Here is a 14,912-nt window from a genome sequence, read left to right as displayed (position 1 = left end):
AGCTACAAACACCAACAACGTTTCCTACTTTTAAAACTCTGAGAGCTTTGGTTAGGAACGTGGTGGATGTAGACACAGCCAGCTTTCGAATAATTTAGGAACTTCTGGAAAGAAGAAATCACCACTTCAGTCTCCTGGCGTGGTATTATTCAATTCCAGGGCCGTCGCGGTCCCCCAACCCCCAGCGGAGAGGTCCAGAGCGTGCCCCTCTCCTTGACCTATTCGTTAGTTTTTGATAGTCGCGTACACAAGGGTCCGCTTCGGTGTGTTTTCCCCATCCGTTCTCGAAGTTCCTTGCACACCCTCCGCGCCGCAGGCAGGACCCCAACCCGGGGCGCCCGCGCGGTCACCACGTCCTGCCATAGAGCAGGTTGGCGCCGAGCACGCCGCCGCCGTAGTCCCCTGCCGCCGCGTCCAGGGCCGCCAGACCGCCTCCCGGGCCGTGCAGCGCTGGCGGGCTGGGCGACAGCTCTTCGAGCTCGGGCGCCGGCGTCGGGGCCGGCGGCTGCGGTCCGGCCTGGCCGGGTGTCGGAGTGCCGGCACCGTTCTGGCACGGCTTGCCGTCCTTGACCAGCACGGGCACCGCCACGCGGCGCGGGGACGGTGGCGGCGGCGGTGGCGGCCCCAGGCCGCCCTCCTGCTGCAGCTGCTGCGCCGCCTTGTCCTTGGCCTGCCGCTTCATCTTGTAGCGGTGGTTCTGGAACCAGATCTTGACCTGCGTGGGCGTCAGGTGGATCATGCTGGCCAGGTGCTCGCGCTCGGGCGCCGACAGGTACTTCTGCTGCTTGAAGCGCCGCTCCAGCTCGTAGACCTGCGCTTGCGAGAAGAGCACGCGGCGCTTCCTTCGCGGCGCCGCCGCCGCCGCGTGCAACGGCGCCAAGGACTTGGCTGCGTCCGCGATGCCCGTCAGCGACCCCATGCCGGCCACATTCACGCCCGCGGATGGTCCCATGAACCTGGAGACTGGGGAGGGGCCCGAGGGGAAGCCCTGTGAGCGCCAGGCCCGCCGGAAGCCCGCTCCCGCCGCCGCCCCGCGCTCTTCACACCCCGCCGGCCGCGACGTCCGCGGGACCCCGGGTGGGTCCCGGCACCCTCCGCGCGCCCAGGGGCCTAGTGCCCCCCGCCCCCCGCCAGGTCCCACGACACCCCCCCCCTCCGCGCGCCCCCGGCTGGGTCCCAGCACCCTCCGCGCGCCCGGCGGCCCAGGGCCCCGCGCTGGGTCCCCGGACCCCCCGCCCCGCGCGCCCCCGGCCGGGAGCCCAGCACCCCCAGCCACGCGCGCGCGACCTGGGCGGTGACAGGCAAAGCCCGCGCCGTCCGCCTGCCCTCAGTCCCCGCGCTGCCCGCCCCGCTCACTTGACGAGTAGCGCGGGTCCGGGTTGGCGCCGTACCAGCCGGTGGCCGCGGCTGCCGCGCCGCCCCGCATGCCGTCGGTGTAGGCGGGCAGCTCGCCCACGTTGCCCAGGCCGCCGTTACAGTAGCCGCCCATGGCGCCGTGCGGGAACTGCGAGACGCCCGGCGGCATGTGGTAGGTGGCGGCCGCCGCCGCCGCCGCGGCCGCCGCGGCCGCCGCCGCCGCCGCGTTGTGGCCCGCCATGGCGTGCGGCGGCTGCATGCCCGCCACCGCCGCCGCCTGCGAGGAGGGGCCGAGCGGCGGCGCGCGGTAGGCGGCGGCGGCCGCGGCCCCCAGGGGCGCCCCCAGGCCGGGCGGCGCGCCGTCCATGGCGCCGCCGAACTTCTTGTAGGTTTCCTCGATGGGGCTCAGGATGTCGGACACGGAGAAGGGCGTCGTGTGCTTGGGGCTCAACGACATGGCTCGGCGGACGGCCAGGTAGGGGTGCCCGGGGCGGGCGCGGGCGGGACGCGGCGGCCGCTCGTCGCCGCCACCCCGGCTGCGGCGGTAGCGCCTGTGACGAGGAGTCGGCGGCGCGGCTAACCCCCGAGCCGCGGGATCTGGGGTTTATTTTAGTCCGCCGCCAGGTTTACGACAGACTCGGGGGGCGGAGCAACATCCCAAACGAGCAAACAATGGTCATTGACATCTTTTTCTCTACCCTCCACCCCCTGTAATGGAGGCAAAAAAGGTAAAGGGGGCAGTTGGGTGTTTCTTGAGAACATCACCCCCCTTTGCTTTCTCCATCCTTCCCGCCTGGATCCCCGGCAGTTACCCCAGCCCTCGAGCACCAGAAATAGAAAACTCTGAGGTCGGCGTCCAGGCTTGACGTCGAGGACTCGGCGCTTCTTTCCATCCAGACCGCAGTTTTCCAAAAGGGACTTTGTAGCAAAGTCCGGTATATTGGGACAGCGGCGATGTGGTGCTGAGTTGGAGGGGGGTGTGCAGGGCTCTCCTGGTCCTCCCCGGTGACCAGCCTCTCATTCGCGCCATCATCTAAAGTGTTAAAAAAAAAAAAAAAAAAAAAAGGCTCTTGGGTCCCACCATAAGAGCGCATAAAGAGATGAGGTACAATGACCACCCTCTGCCTTTGTAAGGCTTCTAATTTATGCATCTTTAGACCCTTAAGCGTCATTTTGCGGGTAACCAAACAGGCACTTCTAAATTAGCTCCAAGTAGCCAAATCCAAAGAAGAGAGAAAACATGCACACAGAGACACCCACAAATACACAGATGCTAACTTGTAAGTATTCTGTTTTTATCTGTGGGGATGGAGGTTGGATAAGAAAAAGAGTACATTTTTATTTCTTGGGCTGTTTCGTCTTCAATTTGCACATGTAAAGTTCATCACAGTTTTCTTTCCCTTTGCTGTTGCTGCTGCTTTCTTCCTTCTCCCCTCCCTCCCGCCTTCCCTCTCTGGCTGTCAAGTAAATATCCAACTTAGGGTTTATTCTCCTATCACTACCATGATCAAAGAAAAGAAAAGAAAAAAAAAAAAAAAACCTTGAAAACCTAAATATTTCTAGTTGTTTGAAAGGGGTCTTTTTGTTGTCAGAAAATACATAACCTCTTCAAGGAATATGAAGTGGATACAGAAACCAGGTAAAAATGATAGTTTCTTTTGAAAAATATGAAACCATAGATAAACTGATTTAAGAAAAAAAACCAACTTTGTCACTCTTTAATTTGCAAATTTACCTGCAGAGCAAAGAACTTAGTCTAAGTTCTCTCCACCAAATGCTGAACATGGCAAAGAATAAGACAAAAGAAGTGTGTAAAGCATATTGTCTAAATTTTGAAAACAACCTTGCAGTTAAAAAAAAAATGAAAATGGGGAGATGAAGATACTGTTTTTAAGTTTTCCTGGATACTGGTGGGGCAAGAGAAAGGAAAACAAGGAGAATGCTTTCTTAAGCCAGATTTTATTGTTTAAGAAGAAGAAAAAGATGTGTGAAAATGATTCCAGTTTAACCTAAGGGTACATGTCTTGAAGGCAAGAACAGTGCTACCTATTCCTTTTCCTGTTTGGCTTCAGCCCTTTGGTTGGAATGTCTTCCATAGCTTTGCTCTTATTGTTTTAATCTTTGTTTTGTTCATTTCAGTGAGTTTTGCAAAGAATCTGCCCTCTGTGGGGCTAAGGGGTATGGGGAGGGATCAGTATGGTCATCTATGAGGACAAAGTGTCAACCAGGCAAGTGTGTAGAGTAGTATTTTAAAATACTAAAAGAAGGAAAGGCGAAGTTACATGAATTGTTTGCAGTTGTCAGTTAATTGACTTGGCAAGATCAGTATTGCTACAATTTAACATGATGTTACTTTCACAGACTTTTACAGGTCTTTCCTGAACATGAAACATTTGGGCTAGGTCTTCATCCTCACCTGCACTGGAATTGCCTATTCATTTTTTTAAATTAGTGACACACAAAGAAGCATTTACATATGTACTTGTGATTGCTGGAATCCTGAAAACTGCAGTTTGGCTTTTAAATTCTGGTTTAATTCAAATAGTATTGTTTACTTGTATTCGCTTAAATAAAAAATAGAAAATCTTTCATTTCAAACTTTTCTCAGCGACAACAAGGTAAGTAAAAATATTTGTGTTAGGGCATCTATGGATTTAAAAAGTCTGTTGTGAACCATTATGTTTTATTTTTCAAGTTCAAACATGTCTCAGAAATGAAACCTAGTGTCATAATGTTCATGTTGATTAGTTACCTACTTGAAAAAGTGTTTAATAAGATTTTTTTCCAGATAATTATTTACTCTTTGTTCACGCTGTATACTTCACCTTGTGTAGTTTGTTATAGAACCACAGGATAGCAGTTCACATCTAGTTGTTGCTTATTTTGTTTTTCAACTGTATTTGTTCCTACTACGGGTTCATTTACATATGGAAGGCTCCCATTTTTAAATAAAAAAACCCACTTTATCCTGTCTGGAGGCTCTCTGCTGAGAGTTACTTTCTGGTTGCTGGGGAACTTGATGCCCTGAATATTACTCCTTCACTAGAAGTCAGTAGTTGTGGGGTAAAAAAAATCCATAATCTTTAACATTTTTCTTTCTCAATTATTTGTGTCTCATTTTAGAAATTATGTACTTTTATGCTGGAAACACTATTTGGATATATGCAGATGATTCTGAAAGTAGATGTAGTCTGGAGGATGTATATGTACATTCATATACAGACAGATTAAAACAGTCCAATTGATACTCCATTAAAACTTTTCATCAAATTCACTTCATCCGATTATTGTCTGCCTAAGTTATGTATGGAAATTTATACTCGGTAGATTCTTAAATACTATTGACTAAATTGGATTTCACAGGAAATGTATTTTTAAGGATTTTTTTTTGGGGGGGTGGATTTTTCTTTCCTTAAAAACAATGCTGGCACACAGGGCAGCGGCGGGGGGTGGGGGGTGGGAAGCAAATACCACCAAAGGGAATACAGTGAAAAGAGAGGGCCCTCCCATTGCTCTGCTCTAGCCTCTCACTTTCTCTTTTCAGATGCATTGTTACCTGTTTCTCCTGGGGTAGTCTGTACAATTTGAAGCATACGACCATTTTACACACTAGAGGTAGCATGTTCTGTATGGTTTGGTACCTTGTCTTTTTCATAGTTTAGGTTTTTGTAATTTTACAAATCCCATTTAACACTGGCAACTTGATAAATGGGTTGTGGCAGAGAGAGAAAATTTTCTGGACAAAAAGTTTAAGATCTCTTGGCTTCTTGACAAAAATGTGGCATTTGTTGAAAATCTCTGATGTGTCCATTACCCTTAGGGCCAAAGATATTTGGGAAAAAAAAATCTGAAGTAGAAGCCTTTTCCAAATTTGGGATTTGCTCTTGTCAGATAGAAGCTCAGAGAAAGGGGCCTGCGAGCTGTTGAGAAACCGTCTGATATATCCAGCCAATACTTAAAGGGAAATGTGTTTTTTCTAGGTTGTTGCTCTTCTGTCTAGCAAGTAGATTTCTAATGTGTCCCAAATTTCCTTATAAAGACAGACTGTGTTTGAAAATGTAACTTTTGCTTGACGTTCAAGAAGATAAGTGACTTTTAGAAATGAGACACTTGCATTTGTGATTAGTTTAAAATAATTGTGAAATAATTTGGTTAATAGGATGCCTATTTTGTGGAGGTAACTTTAAAATGCCATCCTTGCAGTTGGGAAGGAATAAAGAAACATGTCAGGATAGTACTTTGTAGCAAAATTTGAGGTTATAAAGAGGAAACAAAACAGATAAAACATAAAAGTTTTTAAAAATTATTTTAACATTTTTTTTCTGAGGTACCTGACTGGCTCAGTCGGTGAAGCATAGGACTCTTGATCTCAGGGTTGTAAGTTAGAGCCCCACTCTAACTTAGAGTGGGTGTAGAGATTACTTAAAAATAAAATCTTGAAAAGTGCTGATTTCATCAATTTCTGAAATTTAGTCCTCATTTCTTTTTAATCATAAAAATCTTTTGTTTTAAATGTTCATTTCAATTATTTTCAATCTTTTATGATAACTTTACACTTGGATTTATGCAACTTTGTTGCTTCTCTCCCCCTTTCCCAACGGGGTACCACAGAGGTAGGATTTTGCAGTACCTGTGTGCCTGCCTGCCATGCTTCCCTCTCCGAACCCTCAGCCCATCTCTCCACAGTACACAGAAATGCAGCTTGGGAGCTCGACACTAGGGCTGAGGAGAAATGGTAACCTCTCTCTGGGAGAACAAGAGGAAGAAACTAGAGAACTTGACACCCCTCACCTCATCCCTACAGTCACCCTTTCATATTTGCTTCACCAAATGCAAACTCTGCAATTAAAAATACCTTGAGTTACTCTTTGAGATTCAGATTTTTAAAAAAATTTTTTTTAACATTTATTTATTTTTGAGACAGAGAGAGACAGAGCATGAATGGGGGAGGGGCAGAGAGAGAGGGAGACACAGAATCCGAAGAGGCTCCAGGCTCTGAGCCATCAGCCCAGAGCCCGATGTGGGGCTCAAACTCACGGACCGCAAGATCGTGACCTGAGCTGAAGTCGGATGCTTAACCGGCTGAGCCACCCAGGCGCCCCGAGATTCAGATATTTTAGATTGAAGATAGTTTTCTGACCAATGAATATATTTTAAATTAAGATGGTTATTAATACGATGTGAGAATGAACGGTAGGTGTTAAAGATATTGCTTTTGAAATAATCATAATAAGGAGGTCCGGTTAAATGATTCCTAAAAAGCAAAAACTAGAAGCCTCCCTTCCTGGGGTCAAGATGTACAACAAGGTTTTATAGTAACAGAGAATAACATTAGGCTACCTAGGGATGTAAATACATGAAAATTGACTAGTATGTCATAACTCTCTTACCCTAGGATTTTGAGCTTGAGCTAGAAATTTGAATTTTTGTGTGTTTAAAAAAATATTTTAGAGTAAGTAATAAAATACTAGATCAGGGAAACAATGCCAATATTGAAATATATTTTTTATTTCTGAAAAACAAGCTTACTTAGAATGTATCTTGCTTACATAGAATGTTTAAGACCTTTTAGAATATAATAGCATTTCCATTGAACAATACCTTTGACATATTTTCACATGTTTTGGAATGTCATTAAATAGCTTTTTTTATAGGAAAAAAAGAATCCTTTGAATTTTAGGCAAAACCACATTTCTATTTATTATTTTGTAGGAGGAGCTAGTCATTATAAAGATTTAACCCTATCTCTACACATACCCCATTAGTGAATATATATATCTTTTTTAAAAATATGCACTTTTATAACTTTTCTCTCATATGCTCTCAGTTCTTCCATATCTAAGGAACTCAGTGAATTTAATGTAAAATCTCTTACAGCAAATTCCATTAAATGTGTATGTCACCTTACATTTATAAATTGAATTGTAATTATAAAGGAAGATATCAGTCTTTACACTTAAGTCAGGTAATTAGGTTATTTGCTGCCATCACTTGAAGGAGAAATTCCAATTTTTGATATTTTAATAAATGGTTTATCTGTTGCATTTATTAATAGAGTTTTACAAAATACATTTTAGAAAAAGTAACTATGACAGTAATATAATTTGAGAATAATCTGCCCAAGTTTGTCCTGTGTCCTGCTAATGATGAGCTATTTGACAGATAGTTGTATGTATCTGCATTCTAGGCTAGTGTTTGCTTCATAAATCAATATGAATTTGGGTAGATTTTAAACAACTTAATTATTGGTTCAGTAATTTGCTTTTAAAATATATATAAATAATTTCATTAATCTACTTTATCCACACATTGAATGCCATAAAGAGAACTGAGTGATAAAGTTTGTGAAGTAAACGAATAATGGAATCTGACTCTTCAGTAAACCTAGTATTTGTTAAGTTCTGGAAAATGAAGTACAGCACTAAATTTAAAATGTAGTTTGATTTACCACACAGGGAATGACAACAGGTAAGACTGCAAAGGTCATTCAGACTGGTTCAAACAGAACTAGAAATAATAGAAGTTTTACAAAAGTGCTACAAGCTACAAACTGTTGGAATTCGGTGAAAAATGCCAAATAAGAATTGCTTGAGAAAATCAGTACCAGTTTGAATCAAAGCAACTTACTGATATATGGTATAATATATAATTATCTAATAGAAGAAATAGATTACTCAAAATCTCTTCCAAAATAAAAAGCATATATATCCAAAAAAAAAAAAAAAGTTTAAAAAACAGAACTAACTTGGGGCACCTGGGTGGCTCAGTTGGTTGAGTGTCCAACTTCTGCTCAGGTCATCTCACAATTCACGAGTTGGAGCCCTGTGTCGGGCTCTGTGCTGACAGCTCAGAGCCTGGACCCTGCTTCACATTCTGTCTCCCTCTCTGCCCCTCCCCCGCTCAAGCTCTGTCTCTCTCTTTCTCTCAAAAATGAATAAACGTTAAAAAATAATTAAAAAAAAACCCTAACTTAACCATAAGAATAAATGGCAAACTTCAATGGCTGAAAGATTTTTAAAAATTACACAGTATAAAGAAAGGAAGTTTAAAATTGAGCTTATAATCGTTTAAAGTTCACTTTTTAATGGCATAAATAAATCTTGAACTGTGAAGCGTATGTTAAGGCTGAATGTTGTGCATAGCACAACACATTGTGTTTATGCCCTGTTATAAAATATTCTGAAAGATCTGAATAAAACTTTCACATATGACATTTTATTTTTCTGTAAGTTCTCTGGTATGTGCAGTGATTTTTTCTATAGTTAATTCTCTTAAATGTAATATTTCTTTAGAATAATTGGTGTAGTGCATATATGATTGAGCTGCCATTGTGGACATAATTGATGGCAGACTGCCTTGATGCAGCTCTTATGAACAATTTACGGAGATTAAAAGGGTGATGGAAATGGTGGCTTAGGAATTGCTTTCTAAAGACACTGGAGGATCGAAAAGAAACCTGGGGTTTCCAATGCCCTCTGAAATCATTTTCACATAAAACCCTGGTTTAGTAGGTATAAGTGTGGTATAAGTGTTCTGCTCATGAAAAATAATATTTATGTGGGAAAAAGAGATTATTTGGTCATGGATCTTAAATGAACAAATTGGAGTGTCTATTCTATACCAATTTCAAAAGGGGGAAACAGAATATTCTGTATATTCGGCATTCCATGTGGGGTTGCCTTTCGCTTCTTGGCAATTAATGAATATATGTAAATACAAAAATCAAACACTTTTCATAGTCAAAGTCTAATCATGAATAGTCCTTAGCTTTCTTCCACATATAAATTGCCAGATTTCTATGTGTTCAAGGAGTAAGTGGTAGCTCTCTTACATAGATATTTTGACATAGAGACTGAGGAATTAATTATATGATGCAAAAGAGAAAAGCTTAATTATACATTTATTCTTCCTCTACATTGATTCATAAAGGATATGAGGCAGTTTATAAATAAATAGATTTATGTACTTTTAACATTTAGTGAGAATCTGAACTTCATAAATAAAGATCCTATAAGAGAAGGAAGTTAAGATCTAGGTGAAAAAAAACAACTATATAGGCCATGAAGCCTACTATGTTCCTACAGTTGAACTTCCCACTTGTCTCTAAGCTTCCTAACAGCCAATTTAAAAAGCCTGTTTCCACTCTTTTTATTTTTAGGGAAAAAAAACCCTGTTTCCTCTAACACTTCACTTAGAAATTCCTCATGGGGTGGGGGGTTCACATAGAGAGCATAAAGTACTTAATAGTTCCGTAACAGATAGAGTTATTATTCCCTAAGGTTAGCTCATTATGGTGGCCATGCCTAAAAATTTGAGCCCGCAACACCAATCAGTTTAATTAAGGTAACTCTGAAGGGTGGGAACAAAATAATATGGTCCAGATGTGCAGCCTTCTGATATTCCAGAAACGAATTCCATACTTTCCAAAGAAGACCTCCTAAAAGCCACCACAGTGTTCAACAGTTTGGTATTAGAAAGTTTTTACACTGAGGCTAAGTTACTGTGATTTATACAAATTGAACCTACTTCAGTCTTCTCATGCCAAATTCTGTCTAGCCTTTTTCTGTAAAGCCCTCTAAATATAAGAAGGTATATTATTATGATATTATCTTATGTTTTCTTCTTTTCATACAAAAATAACCCCCAGAACAAAAATATCTGGAATGGACATGCACAACTGAATTAGCCAATAATTTGTCAAGTGATTACTATATGTTGAAGAGTATCCTGAGTGCTTTAGAAAATTGGGAAGAGAGTCCCTCTGATACCAGAGAGCAGAAACTTATTCGTGGCATATGTATCTAGATCTTGAAACAGTACTTTTAAATTATATGTACATTATGTATTTATTATTTTAAGTTATATGTACACATGTGTATGTTTATGTACATGTGAATATATATGTGTGTTTATGGATGGCTGTGTGTATGAAAATACATGTCAAGTTCTAAACAATTGACTTACTAATGAACTTTATTTAGAGTATAGCCCATTTGTAGGGTGGGGATAAGGCTAATATATTAAAACTCACTAACATTTATTAATCTTTTGCCAGTGTGCTAGGCACGTTTAGGTGTTTATTTCATGTAACAGTTACAATAGAAGAGAACTTAAAGTGTGATTGACATTGGCAGTGAATTCAAATGAAAAAATATTTTGAAAAGGAGTGGGGAAAGATATCAAAGAAAATTGTTTATACTGCTTTCCAGCATCTCTACAAGGTTGATGGATCAGAATTTATGCAATATTTGAGTAGCTATTGTTAATGAGACTATTCTTACATTGTTAGACTATTTTGATGGCTATCTAGAGAAGTTTACAAACTTACTATTCAACTTGATGTTTGTTTTGTATACATTTTCTCTATAAAGAGAGCAGAAAGTTTGGAAGCTTTAAGTGACTATAAGTAGGGTTTGTAATAGAGCAGTGATAAAAGGTGTTTCTTTCCTATACTGACTACAGAATAAAGTAATTTCCTTAGAAAAATTAGCAGTATAATTTCTCAGATTATAGTGAATTGTAAATATTTAATTTGCGAATTACAGGCATTAATTATTGATATCAGCTTAGTATTAAAATTATTAAAGGAACAAATAGAAGCTTGCTGCCAGACAAACTGAAAATAATATGTATGTATATAGAGCAATTCTGTCCAATAGAGATGCAATGTGAGCCACATATATAATTTTAAACTTTCTAATAGCTACATTAAATAAAGTAAAAATAAACAGGTGAGGTTAAATAAAAGTACATCTTATTTAACCCAGCATATACAAATGTCCTTTCAATAACCAACATAAAAATTACTGAGTTTTTAGTCACTAAATCTTTGTAATTTTACACTATGGAATGTATATACATATTTCTTTATGTGTCTAGACCTTATATTCATACTTTAAAATGATATAATGGTTATTATCACATATATATTCATTTCCTTTCTTCATTCAATTATATTTTATTTCACTTTCCACATCAGTACCTATACGTATGTTCCTTGTCAGTACAAATATATGCTTTTATGGCATTGCACATAGATGTTAATTCCTTCTAATGATCATATCATATTCTGTGATACAGTTTTACTATACATTTCATCAGCCCCTGTTAATGAGTTTAGCCTCTTCTCGCCTCTCCTCTCTCTGTTCCCTCTCTTCCTCCTCTCTTCTCTCCCCACCCCTTTCTATTACAAACAGTGCTGCAGTGAACACACATGCAGATCTTTGTGTACCGGTACAAATATTTCTGCAGGCTATATTTCTAGAAGTGAAATTGGATCAGAGGTAAGTTTATTGTATAATTGACTTACTAATGAACTTTTTAGAATATAGCCCATTTATAAGGTGGGGATAAGGCTAATAATACACCTACCATTTTGGCAGGTGTTGTAATTGCCCACCTGGCTGGCTCAGTCAGTTAAGTGTCCAACTTAGGCTCAGGTCACGATCTCATCGTTCATGGGTTCGAGCCCCACATCAGGCTCTGTGCTGACCGCTCAGAGCCTGGAGCCTGCTTCAGATTCGGATTCTGTGTCTCCGTCTCTCTCTGCCCCTCCCCTGCTTAGTGCTCTGACTGTCTCTCTCTCAAAAGTAAACATTAAAGAAGTTTTTTTTTTTTTTTTTTAAGAAAAGAAATTACCCTCCAAAAAGTCATCTCAGTTTACCTATCAGCAGTGTATGGTGTACTTACTCCTTTCTCCCTGCATCTCTCACCAGCACTAGATAATCATTAATTTTTTTTTTACCAATCTAGTTTTACATACATAATTTAGTATCTCTTTATTGTTATTTTTACTAAAGTACTACAGTTTATTTAAAAAACAAGAAAATTTGCCAAGAAATATATAAAGTGTGAAGGGGAAAGTCCCCTGAAATACATCCAGGGATACCCACTCTTAAATAAGTATTCGAGCTTAAAATTTTAGCTTACAACTCTAATATATTTGCATTTTTCTCCTTGTTGTGTTTCTTTGAGGGGGTATATGGCATAATACAAAATGATTATGCTTTAGAATTAGATTTCAGTTGAATCCTACTGTAATCCAAACTGTAAAATTTGGTTGCAAACTTTACTTGACCATTCCGAACTCAATTTTCTCATGTGTAAAAATGTGAAGGTTAACTTAAATGTGTTTAAGTAATAGATGGAATCACCTCTCAGGTCCATAAAATATTCACCTTATTGCTTTCTTTTGCTCTGCTTTCTTTCTGAGAACAAGAAAAGGACATATTTCCTAAAATACTATGTTTTATTGCAGCAGTTAGAAACCCACAATATGTCAAAGAAGATAACTGAGAAGTAACATTAGTATAGAAATGGATTTGGACGTGTGGAAAGATTTATTCCTTTGAGGACTGTTACCATCCTCCAGCACCTCCCCTTCACTTATTAATCTCTTCTTTTCCATGACGTCCTACAGCCAAAGTGTTGAATAATATTATCTTCTCTTTTGGGAAAACATGAATCTTCAGGCACAAAAGAAATACCTTTCTGTTCCAGAAAATTATCTGGATAATCCTGGAATCAACCAAACTGAAAAGTTTCTTATGCAGATAATTTCCCTTTGGGTAGTTCTATGTCAAGGTGGAAACATCTGGAAGGTTATGTCTAAAAAACCCTCAATGGGAACTCTCCAGTACAACAAATGGTATACTACTAAAGGATACCTCTGTAACTAGAACAATATTTTGCAAGTAACTTTATTCCAGTATTGTTTGGCTGCTAAACTAACAACTACAGAATCTTTGTCTGGAGACGGAATGGCTTTTAGCCCTTTTCCACACATACATGAATATGTGCTTTATCCACTCAGTCCCTTATCCAATAAACATTTGAGAATTGCCCACAACATGCTAAGCTATAGATAACAAAGAAGAAGACAGGACAGGTTCTGTGCTCAATGAAGTCCTGTGGTAGGAGCAGGGAAGGGTGAAGGAGAGAGAGTGATAAGTGAGCAACATTTACAATTTATTTTTTATTTTAAAGTGCTTTGGTAGTTATGCATAAGGGGCTATGAAATTACAAAGGAGGAGCCACTAACTCAGTCTGAGGAGAGGAAAAGGGTTGTGGAAAATCAAGGAAGATTACCTGGCTGAAGTGATATATGGGATGAACTTTATAGACCAGTGAGTTAGAAGGTAGAAATGGTATTCCAGGAAGAAGAGCATGTTTGAAGAGGCATTTTAAGTCAATGAACATTTAGTGAATGTCTGCCACGTCACCACATGTGAAGCCATCTCCATTATCCACCATTAGCAGTTGTAGACCTGTCAACTTAGTTAAAAAAAAAATACATAGCCCCATGTAGAAATTCATTCCACTAATTTGCATTTAAACCCATATTGTATTATTCACAACTATTTTTGGATTCAGATTATAGGAACCTACCTTGAAGTAGCTTATGTGAAGAGGGGGATTTATTTGAATGATACTGGAGTTAGTTTCATAGGCCAGAGAAGGATAGGCATGCAGCTGGGTGTCAGAAATGGAACCAGAAACTTAAATGTCACTAGCACACTCATTTCCCGATATCTTTCTGCATGTTGGTGGTGTTTCTCCTACTGTAGATCAGTTTCCTCTATGTGGCAAGAAATGGCCAGTAACAGTTCTGGGCCTCCTGTTCTGTGGTTCCTTTCTCAGAGTCATTTCTACTTTAATTCTAATGTTGGCTTAGAGTGCTTGTCCACTTTGGCCACAATTCTAATAGGCAGCTACCACAAGAACTATCAGGTTCAAAATATGTGTGTGTTTGAGAGGAGGATAGAGAACAGCTCCCAACTGGAAGAAGGGGCATAATAGGCAAAACAAAACCTGGCCACCAAAACTTTATGTCGAATCCAACAGATTTTATCCAGTACCTTTTTTTCGACTTCTGTGCTACGGCTGATGCTACTGACTATCGTCACTTTGGGAGAAACTTCCTTAGTTTCTGGTACTGCTTCCCCTTTGACCTCATGCTCATTCTGTGATTCCTATACTGACTCTATCTCCTCTTCACACCCCTCACAACTAAAAAACTGTTCAAACCCAGTCCTTGATATTCTGATTAGCAGATCTCAAACTTTGATGGGTGGATTCTCAAGCTGGTTGCTGCCACCACTTTTTCTGAATAGTCAGCAGGGAGAAGAAGAGTACAGTAGCTCTGCACTTCTCTTCCAGTTTACCAGACATCTTACCACCAGCTCAAATCTCTGTTCATCTTATGGGTAAAGGGAAGTAAAAAGCCAGTCTTTTAAAGAAGGACTGGATTCCCCAGCTTTACATTCAGAAAATACATTGTTCTTATAGCACTAGCAATACCTCTCTGTAGATGACTATTTCTTAACCATCCTACTTCCAGAATACATCTTGGGATGTAGTCAGCCAGTCTTATTATCCTGTGGATATTCCAAGGATAGTCCTGCCTCCTAACAACCCACATAACCATTCACACATCATGGCCCAGCTTAAATTCTCTCTTCCATAAAGACCTTATGGCCACTCCAGCCCTCTTGATCTCTGTACTGATGCCCTACCCCAACTTACAGTTCCTAGTGCACAATTAGATTTATCAATTA

General features: G+C 40.8%; 1 protein-coding gene across 1 annotated transcript; it reads right to left on the bottom strand.

Moving 5' to 3' along the window:
- Positions 1-346: 346 nt before the first annotated feature.
- NKX2-4 (NK2 homeobox 4) lies at positions 347-1,825 on the bottom strand. The gene is made up of 2 exons (XM_060646520.2): positions 1,357-1,825; positions 347-963 (listed from the first exon to the last, which is right to left on the bottom strand). The coding sequence occupies exons 1-2, from the start codon at positions 1,811-1,813 to the stop codon at positions 347-349; spliced, it is 1,074 nt and encodes a 357-aa protein (XP_060502503.1). The 5' UTR covers positions 1,814-1,825.
- Positions 1,826-14,912: the final 13,087 nt, after the last annotated feature.

Source organism: Panthera onca, chromosome A3, assembly GCF_046562875.1.
Source record: "Panthera onca isolate mPanOnc1 chromosome A3, mPanOnc1 haplotype 2, whole genome shotgun sequence".
In the NCBI taxonomy this organism is placed as follows: Eukaryota; Metazoa; Chordata; class Mammalia; order Carnivora; family Felidae; genus Panthera; species Panthera onca.
Note: the sequence above shows the minus strand (reverse complement) of the source record. Positions and strands in the feature narration are given on the sequence as shown.

What these genes read in the sequence shown, in the direction of transcription:
- NKX2-4 (XM_060646520.2), bottom strand. Translation starts at nt 1,813, where the DNA reads ATGTCGTTGAGCCCCAAGCACACGACGCCCTTCTCCGTGTCCGACATC. An exon ending in GGACCCGCGCTACTCGTCAA is followed by an intron (nt 964 to 1,356) that starts GTGAGCGGGGCG and finishes GCCCCTCCCCAG; the next exon opens with TCTCCAGGTTCATGGGACCA.